The 17,177-nt window shown below is 48.7% G+C and overlaps 7 protein-coding genes across 7 annotated transcripts; 3 read left to right on the plus strand and 4 right to left on the minus strand.

Annotated features, from left to right (window-relative positions):
* Positions 1-40: 40 nt before the first annotated feature.
* Positions 41-2,085, minus strand: BDV38DRAFT_274792 (alpha-amylase; the record flags this gene model as incomplete). The annotated part of the gene is made up of 5 exons (XM_032057903.1): positions 41-297; positions 424-640; positions 846-1,441; positions 1,524-1,925; positions 2,007-2,085. 5 exons carry the CDS (start codon positions 2,083-2,085, stop codon positions 41-43), a joined length of 1,551 nt encoding a protein of 516 aa, XP_031908835.1.
* Positions 2,086-2,436: 351 nt separating this feature from the next.
* On the minus strand, positions 2,437-2,726 carry BDV38DRAFT_199551 (uncharacterized protein). Its single transcript, XM_032052423.1, has one exon. It carries the CDS (start codon positions 2,626-2,628, stop codon positions 2,476-2,478), a length of 153 nt encoding a protein of 50 aa, XP_031908836.1. The 5' UTR covers positions 2,629-2,726; the 3' UTR covers positions 2,437-2,475.
* Positions 2,727-2,757: 31 nt separating this feature from the next.
* Positions 2,758-4,981, minus strand: BDV38DRAFT_199562 (alpha-amylase). Its single transcript, XM_032052424.1, has 2 exons — positions 3,696-4,981; positions 2,758-3,634 (listed from the first exon to the last, which is right to left on the minus strand). The coding sequence occupies exons 1-2, from the start codon at positions 4,704-4,706 to the stop codon at positions 2,981-2,983; spliced, it is 1,665 nt and encodes a 554-aa protein (XP_031908837.1). The 5' UTR covers positions 4,707-4,981; the 3' UTR covers positions 2,758-2,980.
* BDV38DRAFT_199566 (uncharacterized protein) lies at positions 4,860-5,640 on the minus strand. The gene is made up of 2 exons (XM_032052425.1): positions 5,397-5,640; positions 4,860-5,336 (listed from the first exon to the last, which is right to left on the minus strand). The coding sequence occupies exons 1-2, from the start codon at positions 5,551-5,553 to the stop codon at positions 5,014-5,016; spliced, it is 480 nt and encodes a 159-aa protein (XP_031908838.1). The 5' UTR covers positions 5,554-5,640; the 3' UTR covers positions 4,860-5,013.
* A 1,663-nt stretch (positions 5,641-7,303) lies between these two features.
* Positions 7,304-7,925, plus strand: BDV38DRAFT_260214 (uncharacterized protein). The gene has a single exon (XM_032055890.1). The coding sequence runs from the start codon at positions 7,351-7,353 to the stop codon at positions 7,624-7,626; it is 276 nt and encodes a 91-aa protein (XP_031908839.1). The 5' UTR covers positions 7,304-7,350; the 3' UTR covers positions 7,627-7,925.
* A 246-nt stretch (positions 7,926-8,171) lies between these two features.
* On the plus strand, positions 8,172-16,561 carry ags1 (alpha-1,3-glucan synthase Ags1). The gene is made up of 6 exons (XM_032055891.1): positions 8,172-9,191; positions 9,245-9,420; positions 9,480-15,470; positions 15,526-15,731; positions 15,796-16,309; positions 16,374-16,561. The coding sequence occupies exons 1-6, from the start codon at positions 8,835-8,837 to the stop codon at positions 16,420-16,422; spliced, it is 7,293 nt and encodes a 2,430-aa protein (XP_031908840.1). The 5' UTR covers positions 8,172-8,834; the 3' UTR covers positions 16,423-16,561.
* On the plus strand, positions 8,355-8,738 carry BDV38DRAFT_199578 (uncharacterized protein). Its single transcript, XM_032052426.1, has one exon. It carries the CDS (start codon positions 8,444-8,446, stop codon positions 8,639-8,641), a length of 198 nt encoding a protein of 65 aa, XP_031908841.1. The 5' UTR covers positions 8,355-8,443; the 3' UTR covers positions 8,642-8,738.
* Positions 16,562-17,177: the final 616 nt, after the last annotated feature.

Raw genomic sequence — 17,177 nt, forward strand, 5'->3', positions numbered from 1 at the left:
AAAAAAAAAAAAAAAAAAAAAAAAAAAGGGGGTCCATCACTTACAATGGTTGCAAGAGATTATCTCGGTCAGGTGCCGTTGAGTTGACCCAGACGCTGACACTCATGCCATTCACGGGGAATACCCCATACCCCGATGCATCGATGGTAACAACGTTCTCGTGGCTCTGCATGATATCTGTCCACTCCTCGTTGGCGTGCTTCGGTCCGACGTACATGCGCTTTTCTGCTGCCGCCCCGTTGCTCATAATGCAAGCCAGTCCGGAAGGATGGCGCGCGTTTCCGTAACGGACAAATCCTGTTGTCTTGGTTAGATGCAGAAATTAAATGATACGTGTAGCATGTTCATGGCCAGAGTTTCAATATAATTAAAAAAGAAGCCAAGAAAGATGAGAAAAAGTAAAAAGGAAATGCATGTGCTCACCTATACAGTTGGCTTGGTCAAAATAATCCTGCTGTTCTCCATAAGCATACAACTTTCGAGCCCGCGTGAGAATCGGAAGTTTGCCCTTGCAGGCTCGCTTCAATGGCTTGTCTCCTAGAGTACCATAGAGGTCTCCGTAAAACACGCATGGATGTCCATCTTTGCGGAGGAGCACCAATGCATATGCTAGCGGTTTGAAGTATTGTGCAACTGGGTTCTTCGGTTGGTTAGTCGATTGAAAGGATTTGGGCAGAAAGTAGGGTACTCACTTCAAGCATTTGCCCGGGTACCTTAATGTTGTCAGTACAATTCATCATTAAGGGAATAAAAGTTCACTTACCGTGTCATGATTCGAAACAAATGTCTGTAGCAAATTGTTGTCAGCATCGCAGTTCTTTGCCGGATCTACCACATCCACTCACCAAAGCATTCTCGGGCTTGCTCTGCACCAAAGTACCCTTGAATATCTTGCGAAGATCGCCTCCCTTTGTGTACGATGTCCTGCACAAACTCACCACAAGAGGAACATCAACTGCTGTCACCGAATGATCCATCTGCTGAAGATATCCCACAAGATCCTTTAAATCTCCCGACCAGTATTCGCCGATGACAAACAGATCCTTGTTAGCCGTCTTGCGGACATGCGCAATAAACTCCTTCTGGAAGCCAGCAGAAAAGTGCTTCGCGGCGTCCAGTCGCATGCCACTTAGCGATAGCTCATTTGTTATCCAGGTTCCCCAATGAAGGACGTCTTCCCGAACCTCTGGATTGGAATAGTCCAGATTTGCAAACATCAAATAATCATAGTTGCCATTGTCCTTGCCCACATCTTGTGCCCAATCCTTGCCTGGCGCATGGATCTTGAAGATGGCATTTTCTCTGCGCGATTCGTCCCAGTCCACACCATTAAAATGCTGCCAGTTATATTTCATCGAGCTGTACTGGTCGCCGCGGCCAGTGAAGTCAAAACCGACCCAGCCCTCAATTTCAGTGGGCTTGGATACCTCGACATTTCGTCCTGTGCGAACAACAAACTGGAATCAACCAATGACCGAGAATAAGGAGTGGATGAAAGAAAAAGGGAAAAATAAAGGTCATACGATTAGGATCTACTTTAACAGCCTGGAACCGTTCGGGATAATCCGCCCCGGCTTTATGATTGAGCACCGCATCCCAGTATACACCAACACCCAGCGACTTTGCTTCTTCCACAAGGTCTTCAAGCTCCCTCCGAGAACCCCATTTGGTGGTTCGGGATCCTTTCTGATCGAACTCGCCTAGATCATACAGGTCATATATATCGTAGCCATTACCGGAGGGGTTCATGGCTTTGCAGCCCGGAGGAATCCAGATATTGTCGATCCCAATCTCTTTCAACCCCGGCAGAGCATGCTGCAGACGTCGCCAGTGGCATGTATCATGTGGTACGTGCCATTCAAATGCTTCCAGCAGCAGAGTGTTGTCGGGGGCATTCCATGATGGGCGTGATTCCAGATCCCGAGCTGCTTCTGTTTGTGTATAAGACGCATTAGAGGATGTAAACAATCATAGGGTCTCATGAAGTATATTGTGGGGGAGCTAACCCTCAATCTCCTTCCATTGCTGCTGTTGCTGCTGTCCCTTTCTCCTCTTCGGAAAACAGCGGGAGAAAAAGGACACCATGACGATAGCCGACGATGGAGCTTCTCCAGATCACAACCGTGTGCTAAATTCAGCAATCAATGCTGTGAAATAGTCGAGTCCTATAGATTAGTATCAAACCGTCGAACATGTCATATGTAAGGACCTTCGGGCAGAGATTAGTCTAGTGGAGTCAAGGCCAATCGTTAAGTGGGTCTTGTTCACTATTTTTACCCGCGCCACCGGGTTTCAATTGTTGTTTGTCTCACTGTCTTTTTTCCTTTTTTTTTTTCTTCGTTTTTCTTTTTTCCTTTTTCTCTTTTTCTCTTTTTCTCTTTTTTTTTTCCGCGGCGCTTTTTTCTTTTTCGCCCTTCTCGTTTCTCCTAACCCTAAGTCGGATGTTCTCCCGACACAACCCCGAGAAAGCCTCTACTAGTAAAGCTGATTTTGGTTAACCTTACGTCTTAAACATCTAGGATATTGTTGAATCGGCAGATTATAGAGGTAAAATATTATTAGAATCATAAATATATTTTCCGAATGTCTTAACAGGAGTGTAATACTATGTTGAAAATTTAAGTGCATTTCTAAAGTTGGGATGCCTCATATGAAAAAAAAATATATCACTTTGTCTTGCACTACCCATTATATATAAACATATGCAACTAGTATCGAGATCAAAAAAAAGATAAAAAAAAAACCTAAAAAAATATTATATATATTCTGCGTACACGTACATTTCAATACTAGTAAAACATTAGGGGGATAAGCATAACAACATTAAGTCACCCATAAGAAAATAAATGTGGTACCTTGGGTATCGTACGGTCGGAAAACGTGCAATAAGAAAAGAATATATACAGAAGAACGAGAGTAACTTCATCATCAATACACCTCGACAGACCCAGATATATTATTGTCCCAAGCACTGGGCAGACTACAACAATACCGCAACAAGACTAGTCAGGAGAACAGAAAGCAAGACGCCGTGAGCGGCGCTGCTGGTGGTCTTGGCCCCGAGAGACATCGCAGCCGCCGCCGCCGCCGCGCCCTTGGTCTTCAGCTCAACGAACGAAACGTTCGCAGACGAGTAACCGCAAAGACCACTGCCCGGCATGAGAGAGGTGGGGAAGAAGACTCTCGGTTCGCCCTTGTCCATGGGAACAGTCAGTTCACTCTGTGAATTGACCGTATAGTTCACACAGTTAAGGACATCTACAACCTCCACGCCTCCGTTGTAGCTCACAGGCATCGTGAGGTTGTAGACGCTGCTATTGCTGCCCTGAGTGGACAAGAGCATCACCACCTGTCGGCCCTCGACACCTTTGCGGAAGCCCAATTCACTACCACCCCGGAAGATGGGGTACGTTTGGAGACTGACGTAGTTCGGATCAAGCTTGTAGGCGTGCTTACGGATGGCGTTCAGTTTTGCGATCAACTTATATAGCTCGGCGTCGGTGTTGTAGTTGGTGAGCCAGATAGCTTCACGGTTATCAGGCGTGCCCGGTCCATCCAAATGCTGCTCTTGGCCTTGATAGATCATAGGAACGCCATCGTAGAGGATGGTGAAGGTTAGAACATTCTTAGCAAGCTGTGTTCATTCAAGTTAGCTTTGGAGGTTTTTGCTTGATTGCGCTGGTCTCAGTGCATACCGCGATATCATCAGTCATACTAGCAAATCGGGCGACATCGTGGTTTTCTGAGAACGAGGCGAGGGCGGTCACATCGTCGCAGGAATTCTTCATGATTTCCACCTGGTTGGCCAAGTCACTAGTATTGCCCAAGGTGAAGGCATTGAGGACCGAGTAATAGACGGGATAATTGGGGACACTGCCGATGTAGTTATTCTGGTATTCGCAGATGGTGTCGACTTCCCGCTGCAGGACTTCTCCGGTCATGAACGCGCCGATGGCGTCGCCAAAATTCTTCAGAAAACCAGGGTCTACATGCTTCGCCGCATCAATACGCAGGCCATCGATCGAGTAGGTGGAGATGATTTCCTTGGCCCATTTTTCCAGTGTCTGTTGTACGACCTCATGTTCCGTGAACAGATCGGGCAATGCTACCTTGTTGTCTCCGGTTTGACACAGCTGGGCGTTGGTGTAATTGTTCCAGTCAGTAATCTTACAGTACGGGTGAAAGTAACTGGAGTCGTTGAAAGGAGTGAAGACCGAATAATCAATATTCTTGGCCGGGTCCTTGCCGTTGGTCATATATGCCATGTTGTTGATGACCGTATCCATCATCAAGTACATACCACGAGAGTGGAGAGCCTCACTCAGGTCGAGCAGATCCTGGTGAGTACCGAAATGTGAGTTGAGTGAGTACAGATCCAGGGGCCAATAGCCATGGTAAGCCTCTCCATAGGACACGCGGCCCTCGATGTTTTCTATGATCGGGGAGATCATGACCGCATCGAACCCCATGCCCTGGATATAATCGAGCTTGTCAATGGTGCCTCGCCAGGTACCGCCACAGTATAGGCCCTGAGTGGTGTTGCACGGGGCGGTCGTTGAGCCATCAGTGCGCGCGAATCGATCTGTCATGGTTTGATAGACGGATCTTGACTTCCATTCTGCTGTGGTTGCAGCCAGGGCTGATCCTACTAGGCTGGTAACCAAGGCGGCACCTGCCCATCGCCCCAGGGATGACGACGAGACCATGGTCGCGGGAGTAATTTCCGGTGGATCCTTAACTCGTGTAACCCCAGTTCATGAAGTGACAAGCTGATGGTCGATCTTTGTGGAGATCGTCTGTAGGCTCTGCCGTTTAAGCTCAAATGGCGCACCTGAAACAGTTCGTATAGTACGCGTTTTGTGGGGATTTGAACGGGAGGAGTGGCTGATACTGACAATGGAACACCACGAATGGAAGGGAGGAATGACGCGTCCAAAGCAATCAATCAAACAACAAATAAAGGAGTGACGAGTGATGCAATATACAAATGTAAAGAATGACAGTGGTCAGGTCTTAATGATCGACAGAACGAGGGGATGAATAAGGAATGACAGCGAGAACGATTGTTAGAAAGAAACGAACCATCCTAGGAGAGAGAGAAAAGGACGGGAAAGGAAGGGGGGAAAGAAGGAAGAATAGAATAACAAATAAGGTTCCTGGGGAACGTTGCACTCGAGAAATGGATTGAAGAAAGGTGGATCTAGAGCGCAACTCCAAAAGAACGCCGGCGTGCCCTAAGTCTGTTCGGTGTATATACATGCAACACGTCCATACCCGCAATAGATGGATAGAATATACAATAGTTCCTCTAGCTACTCCATCGGCCCTGTATATATCTAACCATGGTCACTCTCCTGCTCAGTGGATTGAAATATCAAGGGAATTGATCGTTTTACTCATTTTTAGGGTCACTGTGATGGTCTTCCGATGTTCCCCCTGGAAAGCCCCCCTCAATTTCCTTTCCAAGCCTTCGGCTATGGAGAGCCAAGCGAACTTCCGTTCATATCCGGTCACATGGCTCGTCCAAATTTTCTTAATATTATAGACTAGCATGTGCGGAGGGGAAATACTGAAAAGAAGACATGAACCCTCTCTTTCGTGCCTGAATCATGTTGGTAGCTAAATTGATGGATAGCTACTTTCGTGAGAGCTGACCTCAACCCCTCCAGTGCAACCGTCACATCAAAGTCTTCCAAATTGGGACAAGACGCTAGTTACCCCTGGGATTTATTGTGGTCGCCTCGGCATTCTTTGTGGTCTTGAAATGCCTAGAAAGCCCCTCTCGCCCTGCCCTAAGAGCTGGATAATAAAGCTACTGCCAGGTACAAAGCGAACAAGAAGCTGGGAATACTCGGGAAGGGCCGATGACCCGAGACAATGTTTGTGGAACATGGTGTTTGAGACATCCCTCCTGGGTAATTGATCGTCTGAATCGCCAATAGGATGGCAATAGTGCCTGGCATTTCCCATGGACAGACATGGGGGATCTGTTAAGCAAGTGAGACAGTCAGGCCATGACCTATGCCTGCCCAAGGAAGTATCCCCGAGTGGGTGGCCGGTTCGCACAGTGCTGGCATTTAGCACAAGTATAACCTGAGATAATTATGGGTCCTGATCGCACGTTGCATGCTGGGGAGGTTAATGGGACCACGATCAGGGCAGCTGTTTTCTTCATTAGTCACCGACTAAAAAAAGAAACAAAGAGTCCGGTGCCCGGTCCAGCGGCGAGGGCAGCGTTGGGCTTTTAGATTAGCCAAAACTGCCCACGGGTGGTGGTGACCTCAGTAATACCGGCTAGGACTACTAAAATCAGTGTCTGGGCAGAGTCCTGGTAGCGTTCTCGTTAGTCCATCCTCTTCCTACCAATTGACTTGACTGAGTGGCGTTCATGGCGGATGGGAATGTCTTTGACCCATGCACCAATTAGGGGAAACGAGACGAGTGGAGCCGATGGGTCTTAAAAATTGAGTAAAATCACCCAATTCAGTCTAGGCAATCAACTCAAGCTTGCCATGACCAGGGCTTATGCTGGAAATGTTAGCTTGTTCTTTTCTTTTTTCATTTTTGAGTTTTCCCTCGTCTCTGGTATTGATACAGAAGCTAGGCCAAGGATCTACGGTCCGTGTTGGATTGGACATCCAATCTCAAATTGTCAGATATCGAACTCAATAATACGAATGAATTATTCGATACAATACGGAATATGGAATACGGAGTACTGGAAAAGCCATGTAGGATCATATTGTTCAGTGTGGACTATTAATTTCAAAAGGAATAGGTTAGCTTCGGCTATTCTGGAATGGGCATATATATATATAGCCTTATGCATCAGTATAATAATGATCATTGGATAATAAGTAAGACATCATTTCAATAATTTATACGCTTTCCTTTTTTTCCTCTCACTTTTTACCCTTTCTATCCTTTTTTTTTTTTTACTTACTAACTCTCTGGTTCGATCAGACCTTTTCCCAGTTGTCTCTCGGTCAGACACCGGAGGTTGAACTAAAGACCCACGGGAACCCGAAAAAATACGGGCTAAGAAATCTTGGACATCGTATATAATTGGCCAAGACCCACCGGGAGTTTGATATATTGAAACCGGATTGGCGACATCCCGATATCCTAACCGTGGATCTGAAGCAAGTTAGTGACTGGAGTCCAAGAGACCAATAACCCTAATATCCAAACAGGGTTAGCTGTAGCCAAGAATAAAAATGAGGTCAAGAGGTTTAAGGACCCGCCGTGACAGTGTTCTGGAATTTCCAACCTGTCTCCATGTTGTCACTTCCCTCGGCCTAGTTTTTCCTGTTCAGGTTTAGAGATAGAATAAAAAAATTCCATTCAAGAATGAAAATTCTTTTCCTGGGATTCCACGCCGCCATTTACTCGTCGGGTTTCACCCCGATGGATGAAAATAGGGCAGGCTCTATGGATCTAGGTACCAACCGAGAGCCACCACCGTCTGCATGGCGCAGAATTTCGATCCCAAGCCCTCCCCGGCCAATCGGGGTGCCCCGTTCTTATCTAAATCGGTGCTACGGTACTGTCCGGAAGGTACGGAGTACGGTATGTGTAGAACGACGGGACTGTAACGAGAAGGAAAAGAGAGGATTATTACAGTAAGACATAGCATGCAGTGTTGGTTTTAGTAAAGCCAATTAAGTCTCACCATCCCAGATACCATGCAAGCCACCGTGTCGTATCTAATCAACTCCTTCGGTTAATTACAATTGGGGCGTCGATACGAGATCTGAGCTCTTGAGGTTCGGATATCGCGAGAGATTACGGAACCTCTCACCATGGGCCACGATAGTTCGTCTGAGAGCACATGGCGATCTGGATGTGCAAAGGATCCAGCTTGAGGGACCAGCGAGACTGGCGGCGAGCAGAGGGGGGATTTACTGGATCGAAGTGGGAGTGGCTGAATAGGTGTCTCAATTGGCTGAAAGTAATCCATATTTCAAAAAAAATATGACTTGCCCCGTTGGGCTCCACTCATGTCCCGAACCGGGAGTCAACCTAACGGTTCCCAGTCTATACGAGAATGTATCAATTCGTTGTTTTCCGCTGGGGCATCCACAAAGTTTTTTTCGCCTTCGGACTGGCGAAACGTCATTCAAACCGCGGGTCGAGCATGAGCTCGACTCTAATAGCCAGCGGCGAAAGATAAAAATAAAAGTAAAAGTAAAATTCAAGGAAGTAAAAAAGGGACGGATGGGAATGGGATCCGGAGAAGCTAGAGTAAAACAGTGTGGTCACTAAGGCTCACCAACTCGTCGCTTTAAGCTGATCGGGGACAATAGTCTCAAAGTGAGCTGGCACTTTTGAGCAATAGAGTGTGGTCCTGACATCTGAGCCCTGTTTATTATTAGCAGACACGAGACGTCTTTGTTACATTTGATCCACTATCGCTAATGTTCACGAATCCTGCCAGCCTTTTATGCTGAGCCTCAAGGACAATTTGCTAGTCACTAGGTGGTTCTCTTGTCTTCCCTCTCTCCCTCTTTTTGCAACCTTTTCTCTCTCCTCAAGCTTTGTACCATTTTTGCCCGACTGTATTTTGTTTGTTTTTCCTGTTTTCTTCACTCTCCTGCACAATAGATTCCATTCGTTGAAAGCCGATCTGCTCGTTATCTGATGTCTATCGCTCGTTATCAGTATTCCCGACATCATTGACCGAGCAGTGGTGAACGCCTGGCAAATTATCTACCTGCGGGACATAAAAGATTGCGCATATATGATTGCATCATAGTGGATTACAGATTATTGCTTGCATCTTTTGGTTTTGTCGTCAACTTGACCACCGGGCGTGCCCGACATTGTCACCCATTATGAAGTGGGCTTTCTCCAGTACGGTGCTGGCGCTTTTCGCAACAACAGCAACGGCCTGGCCTTACGACGAATCTCTATCCGCATATAACCTTAACGAAAACAAATCCGCAACCAACCCAGCCCAATATTGGGGAGAATGGCCGGACCACAAGGGGAAATACTTCCCTTCTCCCGACAATTGGCGGTTTCCTACATATACCCTGTTCATGGACCGCTTTGTCAACGGAGATCCTACAAATGACAACATTAATGGAACCCTCTTCGAGCACGATATCTCCTCGACACAAATGCGCCATGGTGGAGATGTGGCTGGTCTACTCGATACTCTGGATTATCTTCAAGGAATGGGCATCAAGGTTCGTTGTTCGTGTAATCCAATTATGTGGGATGGCATACTAAGACTCCTTAGGCCCTGTATCTCGCAGGAACCATCTTGATGAACCAGCCTTGGGGCTCTGATGGTTATTCCGCTCTCGATACGACACTACTCGATCAGCACTACGGTGACATTGCGACATGGCGTAATGCTATCGACGAGATTCATAAGCGCGGGATGTATGTCATCTTTGATAACACGATTGCTACGTAAGTCTTACCGCATCCACGATAGAACATTCGAGACAATATCTAACGCATGTATTCAGGATGGGTGATCTCATCGGCTTCGAGGGCCATCTGAATGATACAACCCCATTTTCGACTAAGGAGCATAAGGCGCTTTGGAAGACCGATCGTCGCTATGTGGATTTCGATCTCGGAAACGACTATAATCAGACGTGCGACTACCCCCGTTTCTGGTATGAGGATGGTTATCCAGTTCAAGAGTCCATGACGGCGGGGCTGGTTGGTTGTTATGACAGCGACTTCGATCAATATGGCGATATTGAGGCTTTCGGTGTGTTTCCTGATTGGCAACGTCAGCTCGCAAAATTCGCGTCCGTCCAAGATCGGCTGCGAGAATGGCACCCCTCGGTCCGCGAGCGGTTGATTCGTCATTCGTGTATGATCATCTACTCGTTGGATATCGACGGTTTCCGTTACGATAAGGCTACTCAGTCGACCGTGGACGCGCTGGGAGATATGTCGATGGCTTATCGCGAATGCGCCCGTGCCGTTGGCAAGAAGAATTTCTTCATTTCCGGTGAAATTACTGGTGGTAATACTTTTGGTTCTATCTATCTGGGCCGAGGTAGACAACCTAACCAGTATCCTGAGACGGCGGAGAAAGCGATGAAAATGACCAACGAGTCCGAGTCGCAATATTTTCTGCGTGAAGCTGGACATGAGGCGATCGACGGTGCGGCCTTCCACTATTCGACATATCGTGCTCTGACTCGGTTCTTGGGTATGGACGGTAACTTGGCCGCCGGTTACGATGTTCCTGTGGATTGGGTCGATGCGTGGAATTTGATGCTACAGTCAAATGACTTCATCAACCCTAACACCGGCAAGTTTGATCCCCGCCATATGTTCGGCGCGACCAACCAGGATGTCTTCCGCTGGCCAACAGTCGAAAAGGGTGTAGAAAGGCAGTTGCTTGGGCTGTATATCACTACATTGCTTCTTCCGGGTATTCCCCTCCTCCTTTGGGGCGAGGAACAGGCATTCTATATCTTGGATGCGACGGCATCTAACTATATCTACGGCCGTCAAGCAATGTCTCCTGCGACTGCGTGGAGAGACCATGGTTGCTTTTCTTTGGATTCTTCACAGTACTATAAGTGGCCTATTCAGGCTGGTCGTGAGGGTTGCCATGACCCAACCGCTGCGTACGATCATCGTGACCCGTCCCACCCAGTGCGCAACGTTATCAAACATATGTACCAGCTGCGCGAAGAATTCCCTGTACTGAATGATGGCTACTCCATTCAGAAACTTTCAAACCAAACCGAGGAGGTCTTCTATCCAGGTTCCAACGGCACCGCTACAGAAACGGGTTTGTGGTCTATCTTACGTGATGTCAATGCCGATGTCCAGGACCTCGGCTCTGACGCGAATAACCAACCGGTTTGGCTTGTCTACCACAACACCAACCGTACAGTTGACTACAAGTTCAAATGCAAGGATAATGAGACCGCACTGATCTCGCCGTTCGTCACCGGCACCAAAGTTCGGAATCTGTTCTATCCCTATGACGAGCACACCTTGATTGATGGCCCTGTCAAACTTGGGCTGAACGGATCTACCGAGCTCAACGGCTGCCTGGCCAACATGACCTTGGAGGCCTATGCGTTCCGCGCCTACGTCCCCAGCACACGTTTCACCAAGCCCCGGCCCATGATCACGAAGTTCACTCCCGGGCATGACTTCCCTGTTCGCTCCACGGTAGCTCCCAATCGTGACGAAAGCGTGAAGATCGAGCTCTATTTCTCCGAAGAGATGGACTGCGATTCCGTTACCAAATCAATCACCATCAGCTCCTCTACGGAATCTCAGAGGGTCCCGACACTGGATGAGAAGACTGTAGATTGCAAGGGAATTCCAGCAAGCAACACTTCGTGGACCGGGCAGCTCCCTAGCGTCTTCATGTGGGCTGCCAATCTGACAGGAGTGTACAACGGCATTCACCGGGTCACAGTTAAGAACGCTAGCAGCACCCATGGAAACGCGACAACAAACGCGGTCGACCACTTCCTCTTCCGTATCGGACAAATCGATAATCCCATGGTCTTTACATCAGCCAACTATTCGAGTAGTTTGCTCCATGAGGAATCAAACGGTACCCTGTTCATCCAGCATCACGCAGCAGGTGCCGATAAGTGGCGTTATTCCACCAATTGGGGAACCACTTTCTCCGACTGGAAGACTTACACAGGTGGTAATGATACCATCACGGAGTTAGAATGGTCTGGAACCAAGAAACAGAAATGGAATGGACACCATGTCCGGGTCGAGTACTGGAGCAAATGGACCGGTAGCAGCGATTATGTTCAGGAGGGCGACGCTGGACTGCATTCGAATGTGCCACGCCGCTTCCCTCACATCTTCTTTAACGGCCCCTACAATCAGTACGGATATGACGGTGGTCTCGATAATGTGGTGAGGCAGGACTCCAAAGACGGAATCTGGAAGTATCACTTTACAGCAGAATGGCCTGCTCAAGCCCAGCTGAACATCTGGGGCATGAATCCGGATGGACAGCCTGATCAAAGCTGGGTGCTTGGTGATGCCGATAATGATTCCGTTCTGGATCGAATGCCACCATCCTCTCTGTCTGCGACCTTGATTAACATCACAGAGCACCCGCCTAAGCCTTATCTGGCCTGGAATGTCTACATCAACGATGCCACCATGAAGTTCCAGCTCTTCCCCGTTGGACACCAGAACACCCAGATCGCCATGTTTGTGCTCTTCTGGATTATCCCCGTCATCACCGGTGCAGCATGCGTATACATATTCATGAAGTCTTTCTATAAGGTCAAGTTTAACCAGATCGGTGTAAGTGAAAAGGCCACATTGATCCCATTGGCTTTGCGGAGGAAGTTCAAGAGGAACCGTGGCGGTGATGAGGAAAAGATGAACCCCTTGATGCGTCTGGCCAACAAGTCTGGCTTCCTGCAGGCGAACACCGCTATTGGCGGCGCTGCTTCTGGCAAGAGACGCATGGTTCTCATCGCAACAATGGAGTATGATATCGAGGATTGGCAGATCAAGATCAAGATTGGTGGTCTTGGTGTCATGGCCCAGCTCATGGGTAAAACTCTCGGACACCAAGACCTGATCTGGGTTGTCCCCTGTGTCGGCGGAGTTGAATACCCAGTGGATAAACCCGCAGAACCAATGAACGTCACTATCCTCGGCAACTCCTATGAAGTTCAGGTCCAGTACCATATCTTGAACAACATCACCTACGTTCTGCTAGACGCCCCTGTGTTCCGTCAACAATCCAAGTCCGAACCCTATCCAGCCCGTATGGATGACCTCAACAGTGCTATTTACTACTCCGCCTGGAATCAGTGTATTGCTGAGGCATGCAAACGATTCCCAATTGACCTGTACCATATCAACGATTACCATGGCTCTATAGCTCCACTCTACCTTCTTCCCGACACTGTACCCGCTTGTCTCTCCCTTCACAACGCTGAATTTCAGGGTCTCTGGCCTATGCGTACACAGAAAGAGAAGGAGGAGGTGTGCTCTGTCTTTAACCTGGATATTGATACTGTCAGACGGTATGTGCAGTTTGGTGAGGTTTTCAACTTGCTCCACGCTGGTGCTAGTTATCTTCGTGTCCACCAGCAGGGTTTCGGTGCCGTCGGTGTGTCCAAGAAGTACGGAAAGCGGTCATACGCCCGTTATCCAATCTTCTGGGGTTTAAGAAAGGTTGGCAACCTGCCTAACCCTGATCCTTCGGATGTGGGAGAATGGAACAAGGAAAAAGCTATGGGCAACGCTGATGAGGTTCACGTGGATCCTGACTATGAAGCCGGCAGAGCAGACCTCAAACGCCAGGCTCAGGAATGGGCTGGCCTTGACGTCAACCCTGACGCTGATCTTCTAGTATTCGTTGGTCGTTGGTCCATGCAGAAAGGCGTTGATTTAATCGCCGATGTGATGCCGGCTGTTCTTGAGGCTCGCCCTAACGTGCAAGTCATTTGTATCGGGCCTGTTATCGATCTTTATGGTAAATTTGCCGCCCTGAAGCTAGACCACATGATGAAGGTTTACCCTGGACGTGTGTTTTCAAAACCTGAATTCACCGCCCTTCCGCCTTATATCTTCTCCGGTGCTGAATTCGCGCTCATTCCCTCTCGTGACGAACCCTTTGGTCTAGTAGCAGTCGAGTTCGGCCGTAAGGGAGCCTTGGGTATCGGTGCCCGTGTCGGTGGTCTCGGTCAGATGCCTGGTTGGTGGTATAACGTTGAATCTACTGCGACATCTCATCTTCTGTACCAGTTCAAGCTTGCTATCGACGCCGCACTCAATTCGAAACAAGAGACCAGAGCCATGATGCGTGCCCGTTCTGCTAAACAGCGATTCCCCGTCGCCCAATGGGTCGAGGACTTGGAGATCCTGCAAACCACCGCAATCCAAGTACACAACAAGGAACTGGTTAAGCACAACGGTCGGCCGTTCACTCCTACTGGAACAACTACTCCTAGCGGCCTTATGACTCAACCAGCGAGCCCCTTTATGACCCCTGGAACGCAGACGCCTCTTGCTCATTCTAGGGAAAGCAGCTATTCGAACCTCAATCGCTTAAGTGAATATGTTACCCAGCCGAAGACCAGCTACAGCAGAGATCCGAGTCCTAGCGGCACGGAGAAGCCGAAATCAGGACTTCAGCGACAGCTTTCACTTGGTGTTCGCTCCGGACCTGGTCATCAGAGCCGTCGTGGTCGCGCTCGCCAGCGTGACAGCATCCCAGAACATGAAGACACCCAGGAAGCCCACGGTGGCGCCATTACTGATGTTGAGGAAGAAAGCAGTGACGACGACATTGTCAACCATTATGCGGACGACGAGTACACTCTTACGCCTGCGCAAGTTGAAGAAGGCCGCAGGCTACAGGCCGCCCAGCAACAGGGTGGTGTGCGCATGCCGTTGAGTCCAGGCGGTAGACGCTACAGCCAGGACTCCTTGCATCCCAGAAATATCCAGCCTCCTTCAAGTCCCGGAACACCCCCAGCCGCTTCCCACAGTCTCCTTCCTCCTCCTCGGCTCCTCGACCCCGGCAACCGTCTCAGTAGCGCATCCGTTCTCTCACTTGACTCAGTTGTCGGTGGCAAGAAGGACTTTAAGTTGCAGAAAGTTGATCCGTTCTTCACCGATAGCACCGGCGAATATTACAAAGCCTTTGATAGAAGACTCGATGAACTCAATGGATCGAACTCGGAGTCACAATTGTGTATCGAAGAATACTTGATCAAGAGTGAAAAGGAATGGTTCGACAAGTTCCGTGATGCCCGACTTGGTCGCACCAAATCGCCAACTCCCTCAGTCTACCGTGATAAGCATGGCGCATCGCCTGTCGGCTCGTTCTACGATGACAACGGCTCCCGTATGAGTGGTAGCGATGGCCCGCAATCCCGGGACAGTGAAGACGACGAGTTCCTCCTCGGAAAGGACTATGTCCCTCCCACCGGTCTCAAGAAGTGGATGCAGATTCGCATCGGTGACTGGCCCATCTACTCGTTGTTCCTCGCTTTAGGCCAGATCATTGCTGCCAACTCGTACCAGATCACATTGCTCACGGGTGAAGTCGGTCAGACAGCCGAGAAACTGTACGGAATTGCAACCACGTATCTGATCACGTCTATTCTCTGGTGGCTTGTGTTCCGCTACTTCAAATCAGTGGTCTGTCTGTCTGCGCCATGGTTCTTGTACGCCATTGCCTTCATTTTTATTGGATCCGCCCATTTTGAGAGCAACTCTTTCAGCCGGGGATGGATTCAGAATGTCGGTAGCGGATTTTACGCCGCAGCCTCGTCGAGTGGTTCTTTCTTCTTCGCGCTGAACTTCGGTGATGAAGGTGGTGCACCTGTCGAAACATGGATCTTCCGTGCATGTCTGATTCAGGGTATCCAGTCTGCCTATGTCATTGCGCTCTGGTACTGGGGTTCGACCCTGTCAGCGGCACAAAGTGAGGGCCTCTTGACTCCTACAAACAGTATCTCCAATTCCTGGAAGATGAGGTATGCTCTATCGATTTGCTATGGTTGATTTCACTAGCTAACTAAGTCTCTACAGTGCCATCTGTTACCCCATTGCCGCCGCCCTTATCGGAATTGGCTTGCTCTTGACATTCGGTCTACCCAATTACTATCGTCAAACTCCTGGAAAGGTCGCTTCCTTCTACAAGTCCGTGTTCCGTCGTAAGATCGTCCTCTGGAACTTTGTCGCGGTCATCCTTCAGAACTTCTTCCTCAGCGCCCCCTACGGCCGCAACTGGCAGTGTAAGTTGACCTCTGCATAGCAGTTCCCCTCACACCAGGCCAAACTAACTCCGTCTCTTTGCAGTCCTCTGGACATCCCATCACGCCCATCACTGGCAAATCGTCATTCTCTGTGTTGTCTTCTACGGCTTCGTATGGGCAGGTTTCCTATTCGTCGTCAGTCGCTACTTCAAATCACACAGTTGGTTCCTGCCCGTGTTCGCCTGCGGTCTCGGAGCGCCCCGCTGGGCCCAAATCTGGTGGGGTGTGTCTGGCATTGGCTACTACCTTCCTTGGGTGACAGGAGGATATACCGGCGGTGCGCTCGTATCCCGGAGTGTCTGGCTCTGGCTTGGCGTGCTAGACTCGATCCAGGGTCTCGGCTTCGGTATCATCCTCTTGCAAACCTTGACTCGCATGCACATGCTCTTCACGCTTGTTTGTTCTCAAGTCCTTGGTTCTATCGCTACTATTTGTGCGAGAGCCTTCGCTCCTAATAATGTGGGCCCAGGGCCGGTTTCGCCTGATCCCACCTTCGGTGGTAGTGCGGTTGCGAATGCCTGGTTCTGGGTTGCTCTGTTTTGTCAGTTGTTAGTCTGGTAAGTTCTTGACATTCCTTGACTTTCATTATGTCGGATGAAAGCTAACATGTCATGATTCTAGTGCCGGTTACATCCTCTTCTTCCGGAAAGAACAGCTGTCAAAGCCTTAAGGGCCACGCTTAATGGTGTGGTATTTTGTTATGATTACTACTGTGAATGTATACATAGTCCAGCTCTCTGGACGTTCCTGTCTATCTTAATATAATCCTTTGTATATAGATGACCATAATCTGAACATATTCAGATCAACGAGATTTTTACGTGAATGTTTTGTGGTGCAGAGTACCGGCACAGCTGGTGAAAAGAATGTGTAGATGGCGTAGAGAGGGATAATACCTTCCAGTTAGAGTTGGATTCATCCATTGACCCTTTAGTTTTGCCTCAACTACCAGACTACGTCTTTCGACGAGTCTACTTAGTTGGGCATTAGTGGCAGTTTAAGGGTCAGTCACTCGATACTGCTCGAATGAATAACTTGCATTCGTGATTCATTCCGAAAGAAATCCAGGGTGCGAGGGCTTAGTAAGCACTGACATATTGTTTACATCACGTGATGCGACGCGTTGATCGGTGATTAAATACCGGGTCACCAGAGAGAAGATCGGTGGGGAGAACCGAAATACATTCCAATTTGGGTGAATATCGCATATAATAATCGCATTGTTAGCCAGCACAGCTCTGCTAAGCAAGGAGTTTGCCCGATCGCCGTCGTGGAGATCAATATCCAACATCGGGAGGGTATGACGGCATGGGCCGTACTTATGGCCACCGCGCGAGAATTCTGGCAAGCTTGCTAAGAATTGATCCTGTGCCTGTTATATCTACGTTATTCGGATCTTACATCTCTCTTCTAGCTTTATATATA

The sequence above is a fragment of the Aspergillus pseudotamarii genome (assembly GCF_009193445.1).
Source record: "Aspergillus pseudotamarii strain CBS 117625 unplaced genomic scaffold BDV38scaffold_76, whole genome shotgun sequence".
Classification (NCBI taxonomy): Eukaryota; Fungi; Ascomycota; class Eurotiomycetes; order Eurotiales; family Aspergillaceae; genus Aspergillus; species Aspergillus pseudotamarii.

Bases quoted from the DNA above. Each gene is read 5' to 3' on its own strand.
- BDV38DRAFT_199562 (XM_032052424.1), bottom strand. From the start codon at position 4,706: ATGGTCTCGTCGTCATCCCTGGGGCGATGGGCAGGTGCCGCCTTGGTT. The intron at 3,635-3,695 runs GTATGCACTGAG...GAATGAACACAG, and splicing joins GTATGACTGATGATATCGCG to CTTGCTAAGAATGTTCTAAC.
- BDV38DRAFT_260214 (XM_032055890.1), top strand. From the start codon at position 7,351: ATGAAAATTCTTTTCCTGGGATTCCACGCCGCCATTTACTCGTCGGGT.
- BDV38DRAFT_199566 (XM_032052425.1), bottom strand. From the start codon at position 5,553: ATGCTAGTCTATAATATTAAGAAAATTTGGACGAGCCATGTGACCGGA. The intron at 5,337-5,396 runs GTAAAACGATCA...GACCATGGTTAG, and splicing joins CACAGTGACCCTAAAAATGA to ATATATACAGGGCCGATGGA.
- BDV38DRAFT_199578 (XM_032052426.1), top strand. From the start codon at position 8,444: ATGCTGAGCCTCAAGGACAATTTGCTAGTCACTAGGTGGTTCTCTTGT.
- ags1 (XM_032055891.1), top strand. From the start codon at position 8,835: ATGAAGTGGGCTTTCTCCAGTACGGTGCTGGCGCTTTTCGCAACAACA. The intron at 9,421-9,479 runs GTAAGTCTTACC...GCATGTATTCAG, and splicing joins TTTGATAACACGATTGCTAC to GATGGGTGATCTCATCGGCT. The intron at 16,310-16,373 runs GTAAGTTCTTGA...TCATGATTCTAG, and splicing joins TTTTGTCAGTTGTTAGTCTG to TGCCGGTTACATCCTCTTCT.
- BDV38DRAFT_199551 (XM_032052423.1), bottom strand. From the start codon at position 2,628: ATGCACTTAAATTTTCAACATAGTATTACACTCCTGTTAAGACATTCG.